Raw genomic sequence first — 22,747 nt, 5'->3', positions numbered from 1 at the left:
AGTTACTGAAATAGTGTGGGTCCTGTTTTGTCTCATGCAAATGACGACACACATGTGCACCCATGTGCATGCTGGTTTCACACATTCACATTCTTCCCCTGATCTACAGGTGGCAGTAATGTATCAGAAATGCAAAAATGCAAAGGCAGGAAAGAAGAAGACTTCTTGCCGTGGTAGTTAGGGAATGAGGTAAAAAAATGCATTTGTCAGATCTCAAGGATACACACATTGGCTCTCTTTCATCAGTCTATCTTACAGACTAGCGCAGATCCAAATGCAGAAATCATCTTATGACAGGGGTCATGACGTTGACCCTTTTCTTTTTTTTCTCACTTTCTTCTCAAACTCACTAAACTCCTCACTTCCTAAAAATATTTATCATCCCAATGCTGACACACACACACACACACACACACGCACACACGCACATACGTACACAACAAACAAACAGACACACACACATATCCAGCTGTTCATACAGCTTTTCAGTATAATAATAATAATAATAAATTTTATTTGTAACGCACTTTATATTTAACGAAAAATCTCAAAGTGCTACAACAGCAAGAAAAGAAAAAAAAATTAAATTTATTATTATCATTATTGTTGTTATTATTATGTCTCTACACCTGTTTTCACTTTATCTGTTATCACTGCATTACACAATAAGAAAAAAAAATAGCCTACATATTAGTGTGCGTGGCCGTGCGTATCAGGTCTGCTTCATTTTGGGCATAACAAGTGGTGGAGGAGACACAGACACACCTTCTGTGTCCGAATTAATCACCTAGGCTACTAGTATTTAAATAATTACACTGTTGGGAGTGTTTCTTTGTTTTTTAAGATGTTTTCATGTAAAATGATGTAACCATGCTTTCAGATAGAGCCGGGCACAGGTGGTGGCGACCATACTTTTTAAGGTGATTAATACACTATGTGGCTACAAATATTTAGATGTCAGTAAAAAAAAATGGTCTAATCACAATTTTCCAACTCAGCCAGACTAACTGTGCTGCACTGCAAGACCATGCTGACTCAAACTTGTGTACACGAGCTGAGACCTGACGTATGTTTGAGTGACTGAATGTACATGTCATTTTTTTTTTCCACAACAAAACTCCACAGGGCCTCTTTAATCACGTCAGAGTTCAAAGGACTGTACCTGGTGATTTTCTTCCACATGTCCTTTCAGGGCCAGTATGACATCGTCCACATCAACTCCTCTGTCAGTGTCTTTCTCAAAGCCCATGATGTCATTGAAGACGAAAGGATAATGGCTCCCTTGACCTTTTCTGATCTTGTAAGTTTTGTACTGTTAAACAGAAGGTGCAATTATTTGCATTATTTTAACAAACCTTTGTATCACTTGCCACACAGCAGCAGGGTGAACAGGCTGTGAGTGGGGGGGTACTGTAGTTCCCCTCTGTGCAGGCACACCATCTTACTGATATCATTAATGCTCAGTTTTGTTCTGGGTGGTTTTAATCAATTAAACACTGTTAACACTCAGAGTATATATGGATTACTTTGTTTCTGCACACATTTTATTTATTTTAGTTTGTGCTGATTCTAATTTCTTCCTCCATTTCGTATATTCCTAATGTGTTTTTTTTATTTTCTTACTCTAAACACATAAGCAATGTTTGAAAAAAAAACCTGCAACTAAACTGTGATTATCATAGGAAATGCATTAATGTAGTTAGCAATCCAAGATGCTATTTTATCCACTTTCATCAAGTTATTGATAAGTATTAATAATAATAATACCTTTGTGGTGTAGCTTCTCCCAGAGATTGCATCTGTTGGAGCTCGACTGGCAATTCTGCCTTGTAAAGCAGTGTCAACAGAGTTGATGAAACTGGACTTGCCGGCACCAACTGGTCCATAGAGAAGAATTCTGAGATGACTGACGTCTTGGTTCCACGGTTTGAATGATTTCACAAAATTGAGATCTTCCTCTTTGTTCCTGTTTCATGATGGAAAATCGTTGCATTAAAACACTGTGTTATTTTTATTATTAAATCCATTAGCCACATTGTGATTGCTGCTCTGTTGTCGCACACATCAACCAGTCAACACAGCAACAAAACACTTCAGTGTTATGTCAAGGAGCAGAGCCACACATCGAGGCCAAAATGGCACCACACAGACTTTATATGTATTAATACTCACCATGGCAGATTCCTCCATGGCGTACTCAAAAGTGCTGAAGAGCAAATAACATATGTTACCACACAGTAAGACAAAGCTGTATTTTAATTTCAACACCTCAATTATTATTCACAAATATTATCATTCTAAAGATTTAAATAACTTTTGCAATATTTGGAATATCATACTTGGAGGTGGACTTGGAGGTGGACTTGGTGATGAATTTCCTCCCCCCATAGCTGTAAAGAAGGACATTTACATGTAAATGTGCATGGATTCAAATAAGAAAATCTGGAGAAATTACTTTCATTTCCTAAAACCAAAAGCTAACATAAGTTGGAGACTCTTATCTAAGTATTAAAATGTTTATTTTATTTTTAACGTGACATAAATAACATAAATTACATACTAGATAATGATAACAGGAGACAAAGAGGTAAAACCATTACTTAATAACAATTATGTATTTTGTACTGTAGAGTTCAGCCATTAATTTTTCCCCAAATTTGGAGGCTATACTTTGAAATACTTGAATTATATCTATAATTAAAGTGTTTTTCTGTATCGAATAAATGTCATAAAAAGACAAGTAATGAATCGAAGCAATTACATAAAATAAGTAAAACATTAACATTAACAATAGGTCAAACTCAGGATTGAGGTTTCATTTCCTTTCAATTTCTAGCTCTACAGAACATTTACAACTTTGAGAAAAGAAGAATAATAACACCATAAGAGTAACTATACTACTACGATTTGTATTCTGTTACTGAGCACACAAATCATCACATACTAAACAAAGTGCACTTTTGCTTCCCAATCAGAACAGCATATTAAACTGAAGACAGGCATAACAGAAAGCTCTTACCTTTATGTAGCTGCTCTGGACACAGTGACACTGCAGTATTGAGAGGAGCATCTTTTTATAGGTTCTCCTCTTGCTTTCACTTTCAGCAAACCACATGACTTACAGGAAATCTTCATCTACCAGAGGGGTATTCCAGGTAGAAGGTTCAACAAACTCTGAGTCTAACCCTGAACTCTGAAAAGACGTTGAGGTTAAAATACAGTAGATTTGAAAATGTTGCACATCTATTTGTATCTTGACTCAACAGCATTCAGTGACTTAATTTCAGATACAAATGTAGTAAATTTAAAGACAGTGAAATGCTGCACCATTGCTCACTCAGAAATATTAACATATAATCCCCAATATTAGGCTGTAGGAATTATGTTCCATCAGTGCGACCAATGACATCAGTGATAGAGATCATTAGTCACTGATACTACGTGTCTAAAGCTTCATACCGATTTTTAAAATTTAAATAATTAGACCTACACATTATGTGCAATAAACATTTGGGAGCTGCTCTAACAGACTGACAGTCTGGTCCTTGTGCAGTGTTATAAAAAATAGACTTAGACTGTGACAGACGGTAAATCTCCGCTAATTAATGCGCTTCGATACAAGCTTTGACACAGACTGAATGAATGAGGAAATGAAACAGCGTGTAAGAGGGAGGAGACAGAGAAAAACTCAGGGTTTATTGAAGAAAACCTGTCAGTGAGCAGGTTAGGTTCACAGAGTCTGTTACCATGGTGACTGACTCAGGGTTTCAGTTACCTCTCTTTCTGGAACGGATAAGAGTTTCCCTCATCTCAGGGTTAACTTACTCTGAGTTTTCACATAACCCGCTTTCTGGAATACCCCCCAAGTCTATTGGACTGTTTGTTGTTGATAAGTGGGGTGGCTCCAATGACAGGGAGAAAGGGAGGGAATATTTCCTCCTGCCTTTACTTTAATTTTCCAGCAAAACATGTAACATAAAACAAACTTTCACTTTTCTTGATGTTTGATATTGAATATTTGATAGGGTGAAGGAAAATGTAAATAGTACATTTATTGAACGCACACCCGTTCCTACTAACAGTTGCATAAAGTACTAGTTTGCATAATAAGAGGACAAGTGCAGAGGAACGTGGCTGCTTGAGTAGAAAATATCAGTAGATGCACCAGAGATGACCTTTCGATAGCAGATGCACCAGACATGACCTTGTGACAATGTGCAGGTGAAAGGAAACAAAGAGCGTCTCGTGAAATGTGTGTAGTAGAAGCGACTCACTCACAGCGGCCTTGTGGGCAGCTGTGTTTCCTGTTCTGATATGTGTTTCAGAGAAAAGGGGAGCTGGAGCAGCAGATAAGAACGGAGTGAGCAGAAAGGAACGAGGTCTCCCCAGCAACACCAATGGCAATGCTTGTGTCACAAATAACTGTATACGCTTAAAAGACTGGGTCAGGAAGAGATAGGTTGTCAGACTTCGTGCCCTGACTCGCTGATGTTGTTGGTTAGGGCAAGAAGAAATAGACCCAGAGCTCTGTACATCATGATCTGAGAAATAAAGAAGAGTTAAGTTGAAGTCATCTACTCTCCTGTAATTCTTCATCAAACGAGCACGCAGAGAGAAGCTTGTTAATTTATAATTCAGTCTTAAAGGTAATACAAGAATTGGACGTGTTAAGCTCTCTCTACAACAATTTGGTGACCCCAACGTGATGAGGATGGAGACATAGTGACTTCTCGTCAGAATGGACGGAAGAGATGGTGACTGAAAACACACTGACAAACCTGCCGGCATTAAAGAAGGTAAGCAGACGCCTTGTTTTCATACAAAAGTACTGCATTTGGCCCATTTTCCAAATTTGTTTGTCATTGTGTTGGCAAGTCATCCTAGACTTTCAGATCACGATGCAAACGTAGTTGCTTAAAAGAAAAAGTGAAGGAAAAAGAGGGTGAGAGGCCCGAGACGTGTATCTTAAATACACGTCTCAAACAAGAAACATAGTTGGGTGAGAGGCCCGAGACGTGCATCTTAAATACACGTCTCAAACAAGAAACATAGTCGGGTGAGAGGCCCGGAGGTGTTTGGGTGTTAAATGGTTCAGGTAATTATTTAACGATATACTCAAAGCCCCAAATAAGACAGAGTAAAGACGGGTGAGAGGCCCTTATCTTCCTGTAGAAGGCATAAACAGTTATAGAGTACATTACCAGGGGAGTGACGTTTTGTTATGATCCCTGACACAGACATTATGTTTTGAATTAAAACTTGTCTTGTGGGTTAATGTACCACAGGTTTTAAACCTGTTGTTTTGTTGTTGAATATTTTTGATGTTTGGGGTTTTGTATTCTTCTCTTAAAGAAGTAAATGTGGGGAGGTTTGACGAAAACTGAGGCATTTTGAACGCGACGTAAAGGTGTAGTAGGATCAAATAGAGAGATCCGAATTCTCACTGATATGTAAGCGGCCCAGTTTCGCAGGGTCTGTTATCAAGGGCACTGTGTAATTTGCGCTCGGTTGAGATTGGGGACCACCGTCAGGCCATAGGCGTCCCGCACTCAGTCCAGTGACGGAGTGTAGAAGCTTGGACGTGCTGACTAGTGGTCTTCACTCAACGAGACAGCGAATCACAGGGGAGCCGAAATAAGTCCTGCAGTTTGACTGTAGGCAAAGTTCTGAACACGCAAATATTTTGTGAAAAACAAAAAGAGTAGGAGTCAGATATGTCGTCGTTCGACACCCTTACGGTGCGCGAACAAGGGCGGAGAATTAGAAAACAGGTGATCAGTGGAACAGTCCAAAATAAGAAAATTGAACTGGGGGAGAAGTTCGACAGAATTTGGGGAAAATTGCAGGAAAAAGGCATAATAAAAGGGGATGATGAAAAACAAAAAGTGGTAGATGCCCTTTGTAACTATGAGATTGAGTGCATTGAGCAAAAGAAACAACATGAGAGGGAGAAAGAAAAAGCGGGTATAATTAAGAGGAAGTGGAAACAGAAGAGGGATGGTTTAGATGAAATAAGGGCAGTAGTACACCAGATGGCAGTGGCAGGGATGGCGCTACAGTTAAGGGGAATAAAGAAAGAATCAGAGAAAGAAGACAAATTGGAAACTCAGTCTTCAGCACCGCCATACTCGATGCCACCATGCCCTCCATATCAGGCTATGCAAATGCCAGTGCTAGAAGTGAAAACAGGGAAACTAGTGGTGGATGTGATAGGAGACAGAGATCAACAGAATCATGATAACCAAATGTCCACACGGAGTTTTGATGACACCATGGGACAGGTACAGGAGCAGATTAGGAGGATGCAGGAGGAGACAGAAGGGAAACTAGAGGAAATGAGGGATCTGAGGAAGCGATGTCTAGAGGACACATGACAGGTACAGGAGAAATTAGGAGTGAGGATGAGTCCAAAGATAGCACAAGATAAGGGAAAGAAGGAGGATGTAGAAATGGAGACTGATGACAGAGATTGTCAGTGGTTAGAGACCACGTTAGAGGAGTACAATAAGGAGAAAGTAATTTGTGATAAGGGACAGGTGAAAACCAGTGGTATTCGTACCAGCACTCCAGGGGGAGTTCCACCCTCCACCGAGATTTTAGCTGCAGTGATGGGAGAGGGACAGACGTCAGGACAGAAAAAGGGAAAGCAACAGGAGGAAGATGGAGAGGTACAGTGGAGTTATGACAATGACGAGACTGACCCTGACTCAGGTGACTTACACGCAGTATGCATTACAGGACACATGCAAACATTCCCTCCGACTTCAACACACCTACCCGGCACTCACTCTTACAGGCTCCGTAACAGGGCAGAACTTAAAAAGCCTCCTCAGTATCAAATGCCCCTTATCCAAACAGGGAGAGGCCCCACAGTATATCAGCCATTTGGGTTCACAGATTTACACCGCTTAAAAGACAAGATGCCTCCACCCAGTGAAGGGGGAGGTACCTGGATGGAGAAGTTCATAAAGCAAACGTTGGGACACCAATTGGCACTGGGGGATTGGAGAGCACTATTGGGACAGCAGATTAGTTCATGGGAAATTATGGATATTGAGAAGGATGCAAAAACTGAAGGTTTACCTGATGCGGCCCCGTTTGCACCGCACACTACTAATATTGGGGGGGCGATGCGCCGGAAGTTCCCGGTCCCATTAGGTGCTATGCACACTGTAGTTTTTTCGCTGGGAAAAGATGAGTCAGTTCAGTCTTTTCTCTTGCGCTGTAAAGATATGTGGACAGACGCCGCTGGTCAGCACCCTGGCTCCTCTGACTTACAGACTGCATTATTCAGGAAAGCCATCTTAGAGGGACTCCCTAAATCAGTAAGAGAGGCTATGGAAAGCAATCCCGACCTCCCCGATTGCGGTACCTCGCAATGGGAGAAACATTTGTCACACCATTTATCCAAACACAGAAAACAAGAGGCTGAGGACAAAGGGCTGACTGAATTGGCACAGGGTCAGCTACTCAAATTGCAATTAGATGAGGCCTGTCGACGGGTCAATGATGCTAAGAAAGAAAAAGAGAAAGATAAAAAGAGCCATCAGTTGTTGCAGCAAGGGCCTCCTCAAAATGTTCAGCCACAACAGGGACAGGGAGGGGATCATGACCTCTTTCCGTTCCCTCCCTGGGTAGACCCTCCTCCCCATCATAGAGGGAGAGGACGGGGTGGTAGTCGAGGAGGTAGGGGCAGGGGTGTGATGGGAGGTCTGCCACTTAACCAACCAGGGTGTCATTACTGTGGAGACCCAACCCACTGGAAAGCAGCGTGCCCTTATAGCTCTGTGAATCAGGGGTGGAGCCAACAGCAATTGGGCTCGCTCAGGGGTGGATGGCAGCCCCGTGGGCGTGGCAGAGGCGGTCCTATGCAACAATACCAACCCCCTCAGCAGCTACAGCAACAGCAGTATCCACCTCAACACCAAGCTCCAAACCCACAGGTTGCTCCTCAGGGATTGTATCCACTAGGACAGTGGGACTCTCCCCAAAATGAATGAAGGTGCCTAGAGACCCCGGTGCAGAATGGTTTGGCAGACCCATTTCTGCAAATGACTGTTATGAACGCAGACCTGCTGTTTCTTGTTGATACAGGCGCTCGCTATTCCACTGTAAACAAAACAATGATACAACCACAAATCTCAGGAGAAACAGTGGAGGTTACGGGGTTCTCAGGGAAGCCGGAGCATCTGCCACTAACACATTGGTTGACGTCTCACATCCCACTTGCAGAGCAGACGTTCTCACATCAGTATATTGCCTCTCCACACTGTCCAGTGAATCTGATGGGAAGAGACATTTTGGTGAAAACAGGGGCTTCTATCCTGTGTTCGGCAGACGGCCTACTGGCATTCCACTTCCAGTTGGAATACTCCCATACTCCCGGTTGAAAAACAAAGTACTGGTAAATATCGCATGGCACATGATCTCAGACGTATTAACGCTGTGGTTAGCACCCCTACAGTTCCGGTACCTAATCCGTACACGGCTCTCACCGCACTCCTTCCCTCACATCAGTGGTTCTCTTGTATCGACCTAGCTAACGCCTTTTTCTGCCTGCCGCTGGCCTCGCACTTACGTGAAATCTTCTCTTTTACATACGGTTCTACCCGCCTGCGATACAGTCGTCTTCCACAGGGGTTCATACTTTCCCCTGGTATTTTTAACCAGGTGTTGAAATCTCAACTGATGGGTTTGTCACTCCCAGACGGTGTGGCGATTGTACAATATGTAGATGACATTCTGATTGCCGCCCCCGATCCTGCATCTTGCCTAGAAGCCACCCGGTCCCTCCTACTGCGCCTCTCCGATTGCGGGTTCAAGGTCTCACGTACCAAGCTACAGTGTTGCCGTCAGCAGGTCTCTTTTTTAGGAAGAGTGATTTCGGCCAAGGGTACGGCTATGTCGGCGTCACACAGGTCCACTATATTATCACATCCCAAGCCATACACTGTTAAAGACATGCTGTCATTTCTCGGTCTTACAGGCTACAGTCGCCACTACATTCCTTCTTATTGTGAACTTACCAAACCTCTACGGGCTATGGTCAATGAGCAAGGAATGAGAAACCTCTCAGCGCCACTTAATTGGTCGACAGACGTTGAGGCCCTATTCATTCGTCTAAAACAAGGACTGTCTAGTGCTGCAGACTTAGCAATCCCCGACTACAGACTTCCTTTCTTTCTTGATGTTTCTGAAAAGGCCTCCTCTGTGTCTGGAGTCCTGTTTCAGAAAAAAGGGGGAGGCAGACAGGTTTTGATGTATGTGAGTGTGACTCTCGACCCTATGGAGGACAGACAACCACCATGTACTCGACATGCAGCAGCAGTGGCGAAGATTTTGCAAAAGGTGGCACACATAGTGATGGGTCATGCGCTGACAGTATTAACAACACACAGTATAGTGGCATACGTGAACTCTGCAGCATTCACTATGACTTCCCTCAGACAAAACAGACTGGACAGCATTTTGAGCGCACCACACATCACTTACACACACGACGGCATAAACATGGCAGAAGGGATCAGAGAAGGTGAGCCGCATACATGTGAAGAAAGAGTTAAAAAAGACACAAAGGTGAGAGACGGGTTATACGTTGAACCACTGCTGCATGCTCAGGAAACATTATTTACAGACGGTTGCTGCTTCAAACACCCACAGGAAGGACTGAAAGCAGCCTATGCAGTGGTACGCAGAAAGGGTGAGATGTTTGAGGAAGTGAAGGTAGGGCGAGTGACAGGAAAAGAGTCAGCACAGGTAGCAGAACTGCAGGCAATGATCGCAGCGTTAGAGTGGGCAGAGAATAAAGTTGTAAATATTTATACAGATTGAGCTTATGTAGTGGGAGCCATCCATGTAGAAATGACTCAGTGGCTCCGAGCAGGGTTCCTTACCGCAGCGGGCACCCCTATTAAACATGAGAAAGAAATGAGACAGCTGTTGAATGCATTGCAGAAACCGAAAGAGGTAGCTATCATGAAGTGTAAAGGCCATGACAAAGGTACTTCTATGATAGCGAGAGGTAATGAAGCTGCGGATTTGGCGGCCAAAAGAACAGCTGGATATGTTCCTCAATACGTGATGGTACAGACTGAACTGATTCATGATATGTTACCATGTGATGAAAATATGATAAAGAAGGAACAGGAAAAGGCAACACCAGAGGACAGACAGCTTTGGGCGGAGAGAGGAGCACTGTCTACAGAAGGAATATGGCGGGCTCCCGATGGGAGACCTGTGTTGCCTCCTAGCCTAGCGTCCACCTTGATTGCAGAAGCCCATGGGCTCACACATGTAGGAAAGACACAGACTTTGAGAAATCTTACTCACTGGTGGCATCCACATCTACCTGGATTGGTAGAAAGACATATAAGAGACTGTGAGGTGTGTACCACCTATAATGTGAGACCCACCATGAAACCACATGAGGGGAAATTTCCTCTCCCCAGGTAACCTGGCAGAGAAATCATAATTGACTACACGGATATGGGTGATAGAGTCCGTGGGTATCGCTATCTCTTGGTGGCGGTGGATGCATACACTGGCTGGCCAGAGGCAATACCCACCAAGGCAGAAGATGCCAAGACAGTGGTTAAGTTTTTGATTAACCACTACATCCCCTTTCATGGGTTCCCTGCCAGGATACGCACAGACAATGGAACTCACTTTAAGAACAAAGACTTGAGAGGGGTAGAGAAGCTGTTGGGGCTCCGACATGCTTTTGGGACTGTATATCACCCTCAGTCTCAGGGAAAGGTGGAAAGAATGAACCAGTCCATCAAGGCAAAAATTGGCAAAATTATGACCTCTCCAAAGATGAACTGGGTGGACAGCCTGCCATTTGCACTGCTGTCAATTCACAGCTCAGTGAATACAACTACGGGATTCACTCCTTTTGAGCTGCACACAGGGCGCCAGTTTCCGGGACCGGGAGCTGGAATTGCTAGCAATGAGATAAGTGACATACCTGTGCAGTATAAACCATATTATGACCAACTAAAAGCTTTGGTGTCAGCTTTCTCACAACAGGTAGGACACCAAGAGGGCGAGGAAAACAAGGAGCTGGAGGCCCCTACCTCTGAGTGGGTGCTCCTTAAAGTTTTCAAAAGGAAGTGGTCCGAGCCCAGGTGGTCCGGACCGTATGAAGTGGTGGAGAGGACATCTCACGCAGTGAGGTTGAGAGGAAAGGGCGACACCTGGTATCATTGGAGCCAGTGTGCAGCAGCTGAGTCCCCGGTGAGGACAAGGAGACAGTGTGAGGAGGAAGGTTTGTAGTATCAACGCCTGCGGAAAGGCAGCACCAGGACTGGTAAGAAGGTTTTAAGCTCCTCTGATTCAACGCTTTGGACGGAGTACAACGGATAGATAATAGCCTGGGACTGAGAGACTGAACTGCTTAATAGCCATGGGGGAGTTTCGGGGTAACAAATGGAAATATGTGGGTACTTTTGGTGTGATTGCTTTTTGCATAGTTATCCCATGCATTATTAGGATTGTGTGGATGCTGCTGCATCCCATGTATCAGATCATTGTGTGAAAGAATAATTGTAGCTGCCATAGAAAAGAAACAACCTGCTCCTCCGCCCTATCAAATGTATCAAGTTGAGACTGAGGCATTATTAGGAGGTCCCCGAGATGAGGAGGAAGATGTTGCAATCTCAAGTGTTTGAGATCGAAAGGGGGAGTTTAAACATCACGTTTACACAAAAGCATAATTGGGCAATGCACATTTGTTATCAGGGAAGTGCCCTCGTAAACGAGGTCAAAAGGGGGACTGTTTGATATTGAATATTTGATAGGGTGAAGGAAAATGTAAATAGTACATTTATTGAACGCACACCCGTTCCTACTAACAGTTGCATAAAGTACTAGTTTGCATAACAAGAGGACAAGTGCAGAGGAACGTGGCTGCTTGAGTAGAAAATATCAGTAGATGCACCAGAGATGACCTTTCGATAGCAGATGTACCAGACATGACCTTGTGACAATGTGCAGGTGAAAGGAAACAAAGAGCGTCTCGTTAAAACGTGTGTAGCAGAAGCGACTCACTCACAGCGGCCTTGTGGGCAGCTGTGTTTCCTGTTCTGATATGTGTTTCAGAGAAAAGGGGAGCTGGAGCAGCAGATAAGAACGGAGTGAGCAGAAAGGAACGAGGTCTCCCCAGCAACACCAATGGCAATGCTCATTTCCTTTCTTCCTTGCACAACAAAGCACATAATTAGGTTTAGAAATGTCATATGACATATGTCACTACTGTAGCACGCTAATCATTCTAGCACACTATGTTGTTATTGAAATAAGTGCACTGACATTTGGTTTCACTCAGGCCTCCTGTGTGAGAGTCCAGGTTTGTTGGACCCATCCACCTTCCCTCCCACCCACCCTTTAGGGACTATCTTACAGCTCCTTAAATTATGATGTTGCCACTGGCATAATGCTGTGAAAGGTGCCTTTTTGCATCAGTATTTTATGCAGATGTCCACTGACATACCACCAGTATTACATAACTTTGGTTGGTGGACAGTGCGTCAACAACAAAGCTACAGACTGCAGTATATGTATAAAGTGCTTGAAAATTAAATCTTCTTTATTGGCCAAGGATGTGTGCACAACACATAGGTCTACACGGATTTTGGCTCTAGTTGTAAGCTGGTCTCAGTATACTTATAAATCCAAAAACAATTTACATTAAGCTACAAATAAAACATAAACATAAAAGTTGATGAAAAATGGATGTGTATAGAAATATACTGTAGGCCTATATAAAAACAGTGACAGGCATAATATATCATCAAAATTAGTGCTGCACGATTTGAGAAAAATGTGCGATTGCGATTCTGGTGGACAATATCGTGATTTGCGATTGCGATTACAATATAATAAAAAGGCTTAAATGGTATCATGAATCTTCTCGCTTGATTCAGAGTTTCCCCTACCATTATATTAGGGGGGCACTGACCTGACAGAGACATTGTTCTGGACAGTGTGTAAATGACCATCAACAGGCTGCTGTTAGGCACAGTCAAACACGCTGCTCACACAGCAGCGCAGCACGGCACTGTACGCACACTTAGAGCTGAGGCTGTGTTGCGTTCAGGCGTCGTCATGTAAATGACATATTCCAGCACGTGAATCGACCATAGCACAACACAGCAGCATGTCAGGTGTGCTGAGCCCGAGCAAAATTTTGCTCAGTTTTTCATTTTTTATTATATAGTTTGTTACAGAGTCCGTGATTTCCCTGTGTCTCTTTGAGGTCTTGTCGTATGGCGTGACACCTACAAATGTTTGCGTAATTGTGCTTTGTTGTTGTTTCATGAGGCTCTGGCGGCTTTCAGTTGTCTCTTTGTCTCTAACGTTACTCGGCTTGGCTTTCTCTCGCATCCATTCTTCGTACTTTTCTTTTTTGCTGTATTAAGTGTTGATAAAGCTTGGTTGTGTTGCCGCGGGACATGGCGACTTAACCTTATAAAGTTTTACACAGCACTTCTTTCTGCTCAACGTCGCCATATCTGAATCTAAATTATCGCCGTATAACAGACGTTGCGTTTTTTTGCCACCAACTCAGCCTGTTTTTGGTCATGCTCATGCTCTTCTTCAGCGTCTATGTTGGTCACTGCTGCACGCTGAGTGGTCACGTGACCATAAGTGCTGCACACACCAGGATAGCTTGTGGGCATAATGTCAACACACACTGTAGGAGAGGCAGTCACATTCACAGGCACACACGTTAGCATTTATCTTACTATACAATGACGAAAACTCTGTGTTTCTGGGTGTGTGTCTGTTCCATGTTTTTCTCCTCACTGACTTGGTCAATCCATGTGAAATTTGGCACAGTGGTAGAGGGTCATGGGAAGATGTGAATGAAGCAATATTACATCAGTTGGCCAAAGGGGGGCGCTATAGTAACCAATTGAAATTGCAAACTTTGAATGGGCATATCTCATGCCCCGTATGTCGTAGAGACATGAAACTTTGCACAGAGATGCCTCTCCTCATGAGGAACAAATTTGCCCCGAGAACCCATAACTTCCGGTTATATAGATTTTCTGCCATTTTGAATTTTTTGAAAAACACTTCAAATCGATCTCTTCCTAGGAAGTTTGACTGATCTGCATGAAACTCAGTGAACATAATCTAGGGACCAATATCTAAAGTTCCCTCTTGGCAAAAGTTGGAAAACTTACTAAAACTGAGCTTCTATAAGGCAATGAATATTGCGGAGGGCGTGGCTCATCACATAAAGGTGTATAACATCTCAAGGGTTTCACCGATCACCACGCAACTTTGTAGGCATATGACCACACATAATCTGAAGGGGACCCCTCCATTATTGACCCCATCAAACAAAATGGGGGCGCTAGAGAGCTAATTTATTATCTAGGCCTAACCACCATATGGATTTTTACTAAACTTGGTAGATATGTAGAACAGGACGCCTCAAGGTGACTGGAGAAATTTAACTCTAATTGACAACTGGCGTTATAACAGAAAAATGCTTAAAAATGGCTAAAATGTGACCGATCGCTGTGGCTCCCCCTGTTGCCGAATGTTTTTTCTTCTTCTAATTTTTGGTATGACTAAGTCATGGTATGGTATGCTGTACTCAATGGGTATGGACTAGTTTACATTAAATCGCAAATAAAAAAAGTTTATTTAGTGTTTCTAGCCATTTAAATAACCTGGCCCATTTGTTTTGGAGAAGTTCTAAGTCCTTTGTGGAAAAGTGACCCTTCGCCAAGTCCTGGGTCCGACAACAACACAGCTGTGCTCCATTGACTCTAATGCAGTGGTTTCAGATTTCCTTCATTATCAGGCTGGTTTTGTGGATTTGGAGCTAAATGTTGTGCCTGGGGCACGTCGTGTATTAATGATACTCGTTATCTGGAGAGGTTGGAAAAAGATAAACGTTTCTTCCCTGTTCCAAAACCAAAACCAAAATCCTGAAAAGTGTAGGGTTAGCTAGCTAGCTACTGAAGATATAGCCTACTGAAGGTATGTCACAAGGTTCTTTAAGATCTCTGGATCACAAGAATACACAGACCACGAAGACGTAAAGTCACTGTACAGTTTATTTTTTAAAAGATGTCCATCATTAAAAACTAGAAAAAGGGAATTAAGAAAATGTCTAGTGTTGGGACAACCAGCAGGGGGCACCAGTGCACAGTCCTTGGTACTACCCCTATACTTTTGTGCACTGGCCAATCCCAGCTCCGTGCTGGAGGGAATCACGTGTGGCTGTACATGGCTGAGTTGGGACCGTCTCTTGAGCCCGCGGTGAAACTGGGGAAAGAGAGGGAACAACCTTGTGTGTACCAAGAGTACACTCTCCCTTGATCCCCGGTGACTGCTCTTATCAGTTTGAGATCAGAAAAGACCCATGTGTGCACCAATAACAGATCATTTAAATTAGGGAACTGGCTTGGAGATTCACTCGCCTGGTGCCAATAAGGTTTGAAGCATATCAGGTCCGTAGAGCTCAATCTGGCCGCGCCCTCCGCTGGCTGCCTCTCCACTCCGGCCAGGATGGTTCTGCTCGAAGCAGGCTATGCGTAGTCCCTCCGTATGCCCGCAGTTGCTCTCACCGGCTGGGCTGCTCTTCACAGGCAGTCTCCTCTCTCTGTTGCCACCCGAGGACAAAAAAAACACTGCCGCTGTGCGAGATCCTCTGGCCTTATATAAATTCCTCAGTCCAATCAGAATGCCGGCTACTGATTGGGGAAACCTCATACCGGTGTGTCTTCGCTGATATGGGATGCACCACAGCTGTGTTGGGGAGAGTTATTTGGCACAACACACCACAATATGTTCACACAAAAAAAAAAGCAAATATAAACAAAGTCATAGGCTCTGCCCAATTACAGATTGTGACATATACACATGCTACTTTTGCTATTTAATGATTATAACAGTGAAACAAAGACCGACCCTGTTGAACAGGAACCAGTGAAGGGAAGCAGGGAAACTTTGCTGATATTCAACCAGCTGTGTGTCATCGCATTGTGCAAAGATGAAGGTTGTTTGACTTTCCCAGAGATCCCTGCACTCTGGCGGCAGAGGTCTGGGTGCGGGCAGTGGCACGGGGCCAAGCCAAATATTGTTCATCTGCACACACTGCGATGACACACAGCTGGTTCAATTCCTTGGAGGATATATCCAGTGAAGAAACAAAATTCAAGGCCTGGAGCTGGGCCAGAAAGCTTGCGACCTCGTTCCCTACTTCCCGAACCAACTTTCTTTGTTTTCTATTAAAAATCAAAGAAACTCAAATACTCAGAGGTCAAAAAAATCACTGGAGACACGTAGAATCAGGTGCAACTGAGTTTAATGCGCTCACAGGTAACAAACACATCAACTCAATGAGTCAAGCTCCGGAGCAGGACTGGAATTTCTTTGTGCATTCGCTTTTATTGCTGGTGAAGATTCTGCTGAGTCTCCACCTTTTTTCTTCAATCCTACCCACTTGGGCGGAACATAATGGTGTCACGGCTCTCCGTTCTTCCCTTGAAGCCAGCCTACCCACCGGCGCTTGTACATAATGGTATCCCAACTTTCCCTTTTTCCCTTGGAGCCAGTTTCACCGTGTAATGCTTTTCCTGGGCAGTCTAGGCCTGCCTCCTATTACCAGGGTCATATCAGGCCAACATGATATTCCCCTAACTTTCCACCAATATTTCTGAGTCCATCCTCATGCTATTTTTTTTTTAAAAAAAATGATGCACAGTGAATCCTAGGTACTTTTCCACCACAATTCTTAAGTGCTCAATGAGTGTATGTGTGTGTCATAGGAATACATGAAATAATAAACCAGTGTGTGAATTGTCAGTGCACAGAGTACATTGCTTCAACATGTATCTTTAAAGGTCACCTTAAAGGTACAGTATAAACACTACAGTAAATCAGTACATTACACTACACCAGGATGTCAAACTGACTCAGCAGCAACAACAGGTTAAAAAGACAAAGATAGTTAGAAGCTAAAGCCGAACTATAGGCTACAGATCACAGTGTAAAAGTGAACCACCACATCACTGGCAATAGCAACAGAAGACGATGAATTCAAACACAGACTGTAGACCCCTCTGTCTGCTTCTCTCTGGAATCACTCTTTCATTTTTCCAAAACTATGATAATATTTCTTCAGGGAATGCAGTTAGTTACAGTGTGGGCTCCATGCTTACTGTGACAGCTTGTCAGACCATCACAAAGGGGCGGGGCTTAGTGAAAGATCAATTCAGGTTCCGGTGGCCCCTCAGGGGGGCCATGGCCCGGGTAACTTTTGTACTCTGACATAGAGGGCTGCATTGGGATCAGGTCCTGCCGGGTCCCGCGGGACCCAACGCAAATATCGTGGGAGTGGGCTGTTTGAACTTTGCTGCAGGTGGGAACAGGCGGCTAAAAAACACCGCGGGATCGGGACGTAGCCTATTTTTTTAATTATTTTTTTTAGTGCTGGGCATAGATTTTTTTTTTTAATCTAGATTAATCTCACTTTAATTCCGGAGTTAACCTATATTAATCTAGATTAAAATGTTTCATTTGAATTTTGCCGAAGACAGCATGTGTTACTGAAATAATGAAAATGCATCACAAACTGCATAAGAAAGCTGTTCTACTTTAATATTTGGCAATGAAAATGTTCAATAAGATTTACTTTGGTTAGTCTTTTATTTTGTTAAACACCAATAAAGTCAAATTAATTGAACAGTAAGCCTATATTGGGTCATGAAAAACTACTTTAAAAGTCAGTAGCTGTCTGACATGGCTTGAGGCAATGAGTCCAGTCTCTATTATTCCCAGTCCAGTCTCTACTTCTCCTTCTTCCACCAATCACTCAGGCAGCTTGTTCACATTTTCTGGTGACAAACTTGAGCTCTTCTTCTGTACAATATGGCCTGCTAAAGAGAACAGTCTCTCGCATGGGACAGTTGTGGCAGGAGTCCCCAAGTACTTCCGGGCAATGTGGGCGAACTTGCCATAGACAGCAGTGTGCTCTGACCATCACTTCAGTGGACACTGATCCAAGCTGGCACTGGGCTCTACCCTGTACCTCTCCACAGCATTGTCTACTGGTGTCTCCTCATCCGACTCCGACTCGGATCCCATCAGTAGGAGGACTGTTTTCTTCTTAGGTGGCTCAGGTTTCTCCTCCCTGGGCCGCTGCGGAGCAAGTTCTTCTCCCTTCACCAGCTCACTCAGCTTTGCCCATGCTGGCTCCCTCTCTGCTCTGGGCAGGCACTTGAGGTCCTTAAATCGTGGATCCAGAGCAGTTGCCACCTTTGATGAATTAAAAAAAAAATTTTTTTTGAGCTTGATGAAAATTAAACTTTTTATATCCAACCTCCTTATTTTTTCACGACCTATTCATTTATCTATTTTATTTCTACTGCCCTAACAGTCTATAATGGTCAGACAATAATCAACAGACATACCTTCAGCCATTCCAGGTTTGTTTTCTCCCTCTGCAGGTTGAGGTCTTGTGTGAAGGCAGTCTTGAATCGCACAATGTATGCAGGATCATCATCTGAAATCTTCACCACTTGCTGGAGGTGGCACAAGGCTGGTAGAACTACAGAGCAGGACACATACTTTTCCCCACCAAGGACCTCAGTGATGTACTTACACAGACAGACAGAGAGAGAGAAAGAGCAATTGAAATGAATGACAGATTCATTTTCAAGAATTAGTAAGCCTTTTCATTACCTAGCCATCTTTGTAGACCATACCTGCATGGCTCCAGGAGTTTCTCCAGCTTTTCCAGCTTCTCATATTCAGCATTTGTTGGGAGGGTCAGATTGTGCTTCTGTTGGGTCAGCGTTGCGTGCGGTGGGTCTCTGTTGCATCTCATGTGCTTGATCATCTCGATGGTGGAATTCCAGCGTGTGGGAACGTCTTGCATGAGTGGCTCCTGGTCTTGTCCAAGGGAGGCTTGCTGGGCATTCAGCTCATCTGAGTTGGCCGGACTGTGCCTGAAATGTCCCACCACTTTGCGACACTTGGCCAGTACAACATCAAAACCACTATCCTGAAGAGACATAACAATGGCCCTCTGTAAAAGATGCGCGATGCAGGGCAAATGCTCGAAGGGCAGTATCCTCCCTGCAGCTATCATGTTTGGAGCGCTGTCTGTTCCAATAGTGGTGATTTTGTCAGCTATCCCCCACTGATTAGTGACGTTGAGAAACTGCCTGGCACACGCTTCGGCAAAGTGACGCTCCTCTGTTTTCGTCACACCTAGGACAGACAGAAAGTAGATCAGAATAAGTTCGCTAGGCTACTAGCAATCAGCAGACGTTATTACGTTATTAAACGTAGCTAATGTTAGCTAGTCTAGCCCTAATAATGTTAACTTAAGCTGTGTAAATGTTGTCAGTGTGCAGTGTTGTACAGACTGTAATGTGGCACTGAATGTTTGTAGACTCGTGGAAAAGGAACAAGAAACATTGATAAATATGCTTGGGTATTTTCAAGGCAAGCCGAGGGTAACCAGTTGTCTCAGGTCAGCCCAAATCAAAATGTTACCTGGATGCTGACGTAATTTACTAATACCCGAGGAAAGCTATGCACTCTGTGAGTCTCAGTGGCTCACACAGGTAGACGTGCGGTTTGTGTTATATTGTCTTTTGTTGACGTGAAATCGAGTCCAGCTTGACGCAAATTTGTGTAGGCCTATATCATATTTTCTTTCCTTTCTTTTTTTAATGTCGCTGGTAGTGCTCACTTACAGAACCATATTCGCTGTGGTAGATGTGGGCTGCGACTTTAAGATCGCCAGTAATGTTGTGTATGTTTGTGAATTTGTGACGAATCTGCTGACGGAGGCGAAGCACACCTGCAGCTGGTTCCACATGCCTGGTTCCCACTGTGAAGCATGGAGGAGGAGGTGTGATGGTGTGGGGGTGTTTTGCTGGTGACACTGTTGGGGATTTATTCAAAATTGAAGGCACACTGAACCAGCATGGCTACCACAGCATCCTGCAGCGACATGCCATCCCATCCGGTTTGCGTTTAGTTGGACGATCATTTATTTTTCAACAGGACAATGACCCCAAACACACCTCCAGGCTGTGTAAGGGCTATTTGACCAAGAAGGAGAGTGATGGAGTGCTGCGGCAGATGACCTGGCCCCCACAGTCACCGGACCTGAACCCAATCGAGATGGTTTGGGGTGAGCTGGACCGCAGAGTGAAGGCAAAGGGGCCAACAAGTGCTAAACACCTCTGGGAACTCCTTCAAGACTGTTGGAAAACCATTTCAGGTGACTACCTCTTGAAGCTCATGGAGAGAATGCCAAGAGTGTGCAAAGCAGTAATCAGAGCAAAGGGTGGCTATTTTGAAGAAACTAGAACATAAAACATGTTTTCAGTTATTTCACCTTTTTTTGTTAAGTACATAACTCCACATGTGTTCATTCATAGTTTTGATGCCTTCAGTGAGAATCTACAATGTAAATAGTCATGAAAATAAAGAAAACGCATTGAATGAGAAGGTGTGTCCAAACTTTTGGCCTGTACTGTACATTAATTAAGAAAGAAAAGGGGTGAGCACATAATGGCATGTTGTGGGTGAGCTGCCCGTCTCTGAGATGCTGAAAAGCATTTGAGAAACACTGTTTTCTAACATGAAACGGCTTCAACCCTTATGCCTTGTTAAAAAAAAGTTACCTTCGCCTTGTTAACTACCAGATTTGTAGTCACCGGCTTACCCATCATGATAATACGTGAGAAGATTGATTTTGGTGTATTATTACTTTTTGTATAATGTCAGTTTGTCCAAAAAACTTACCTTCGCCTTAACTACAAGATTTGTAGTTTGACCTTGAAACTGGAATAAATTTATGAAAGATGAATATTTTTCCAAACTCTTTTCCCAGTTTCTTCATGAAGGGGTTCTTGATTGATTTATATCATGATTTAATGAATCACATTAATAATTAACCCTTCAGATGCCAGTTTTGATCATATGCCACTAACTACTTTTTTGAAAAATACCACCATAAGTCAATATTCAAAAGAATGTTTTGAATGAATTATCAGTATCACCGGCTTACCAATCATGATCATATCTGAGAATATTGATTTTGGTGCATTATTACTTTTTGCATAATGTGAGATTGAACAAAAAAGATACCTTTGCCTTGTTAACTACTATGACTAACTAACTATGACATTGACTTCCATTATAACCACATTTTTTGACCTGCCATGTATAACAAAGTGAAAAAAAGATTTTCCCTGTAATTTCCCATTTCTCTGCAGCAAACTTCATGAAACATTGGTTTTGTTGTGTTTCTCAATCCATCTTAGCACAACTCCAACAAGAAATCCTGTTTCTGGTCCTTGCTTTGCTGCACCTCCATCCCATTTATCCACCCCTGACAGTTTCATCTCTCCCAATTTAACTTATTGTAATTTAATTAAATTTTGACTTTTACTGTGATGACTTTTATGGGCACTACAGCACTTTATAACTTCATATATCATATACACTATGCCAATGATTCATGGACTTGCATTGTTTCGTCTATTCACTATCCATAGCCTCTCAATCAACTATTTTGCACTGTATCACATTGCACTGTACGTATTGGTTTTTCGCTGTGAATTTGTTATTTGTTTGTTATTTGTTGTTTTACATATTATGACTTCTGTGTTCCTGTTTTTGTTTGTTATTTGTTTTTTTTATATATTGTGACTTCTATGTTCCTGTTTTTGTTTGCTATTTGTTGTTTTATATATTATGACTTCTGTGTTCCTGTTTTCGTGTTTTTTAATGGCCTGAGGTCTTTTTTAACATCATGCCAGAGGACTACAATTGAAAATTAGCCTTTAGTTAACACTGGCACATTTACAGCAATGTTCATTAATGTGCACTGTCCTCTAAATAAATGAATAAAAAATAAATAAATAAATAAATAAAATTGTAAAATAAATAGAATTACAAAATTGCCTCATTCTATCACCTCTGACGCCACTCACCAAATCTTGTAAAATAACAGCATTTCTTCATCCATCAAAACAGATATCAAACAACAGAACAAATAACTGAACTGAACTGAAAAGGGAAAGTGAGGTGTGTGTGTGTCTGTGTGTTTTTACAACAGAACAAATAACTGATTGAATTGAAAAGGGAAAATGGTGTGTGTGTGTGTGTGTGTGTGTGTGTGTGTGTGTGTGTGTGTGTGTGTGTGAGTGAGTGAGTGAGAGAGAGAGAGAGAGAGAGAAAGAACGGCACTTTTTTACTTTCGCTTTTGAAGCGGTACGCTCACAAATGAACACTTGCATCAGTGTCTCCCCAAAGTCCAAATGCTTGGCAACAGACACAAGATGAACCAATTTTCTCATTATGCAGCAGTGTTTGACACAATATAAATAGTTTTTCATTGCACTTTGATTCCTGAGTTCTTGAGACATTTGTTTACCAAAGGATTCTATGGAGGGGTTGATTTATTGTTAAATTGAAAGGGACATTTTGTTTTATTTTAGCATGTATGTTAATTTTTGATTCACCTTGGTCCTTTGTGTCTACGTTTAAAAAGAAAAGGTGTCTTCCCCCCCCCCCCTCGATATATTTGTTTTTGATTATTTGCAAGGGTTTTGTTTTGTTTTGTTTCATTTGAGTATTTATTTGAGTTTATGTCAAAATGGAAATGGCATTTTATTTAATTTTAGTATGTTTTTTTGTTGTCTTGAATAAAACGGACAATTTGTTTTGAATATGACAGTATTATGGCTTGACCAACTAG

At 42.7% G+C, this 22,747-nt stretch overlaps 2 protein-coding genes and 1 long non-coding RNA gene across 5 annotated transcripts in view; 1 reads left to right on the top strand and 2 right to left on the bottom strand.

Annotated features, from left to right (window-relative positions):
* Positions 1-22,747, bottom strand: part of LOC125878962 (interferon-induced protein 44-like) — a 48,538-nt gene that overhangs the window by 9,571 nt on the left and 16,220 nt on the right. The window contains exon 1 of one of the 2 annotated variants that reach the window (XM_049560508.1): positions 3,020-3,056. The exons of the other annotated variant lie outside the window; for it this stretch is intronic. The gene's annotated coding sequence lies outside the window, so the exon portion shown is untranslated. Of the gene's footprint in view, positions 1-3,019; positions 3,057-22,747 lie in introns of those variants that run through there. 2 annotated transcript variants of the gene reach the window in all.
* Positions 1-22,747, bottom strand: part of LOC125878964 (interferon-induced protein 44-like) — a 39,709-nt gene that overhangs the window by 1,433 nt on the left and 15,529 nt on the right. The window contains exons 2-5 of one of the 2 annotated variants that reach the window (XM_049560510.1): positions 2,340-2,390; positions 2,173-2,206; positions 1,768-1,966; positions 1,163-1,312 (exon numbers count right to left, since the gene is read on the bottom strand). In XM_049560510.1, coding sequence (XP_049416467.1) covers positions 1,163-1,312; positions 1,768-1,966; positions 2,173-2,206; positions 2,340-2,388 — 432 coding nt within the window. In that variant the 5' untranslated portion in view covers positions 2,389-2,390. The remainder of the gene's footprint in view (positions 1-1,162; positions 1,313-1,767; positions 1,967-2,172; positions 2,207-2,339; positions 2,391-22,747) is intronic. The other variant, XM_049560511.1, reaches the window with a different exon arrangement.
* LOC125878965 (uncharacterized) overlaps positions 1-22,747 on the top strand; it is a 35,899-nt gene that overhangs the window by 982 nt on the left and 12,170 nt on the right. The window lies entirely within an intron of this gene.

The sequence above is a fragment of the Epinephelus fuscoguttatus genome, linkage group LG19, assembly GCF_011397635.1.
Source record: "Epinephelus fuscoguttatus linkage group LG19, E.fuscoguttatus.final_Chr_v1".
NCBI lineage: Eukaryota > Metazoa > Chordata > Actinopteri > Perciformes > Serranidae > Epinephelus > Epinephelus fuscoguttatus.
Note: the sequence above shows the minus strand (reverse complement) of the source record. Positions and strands in the feature narration are given on the sequence as shown.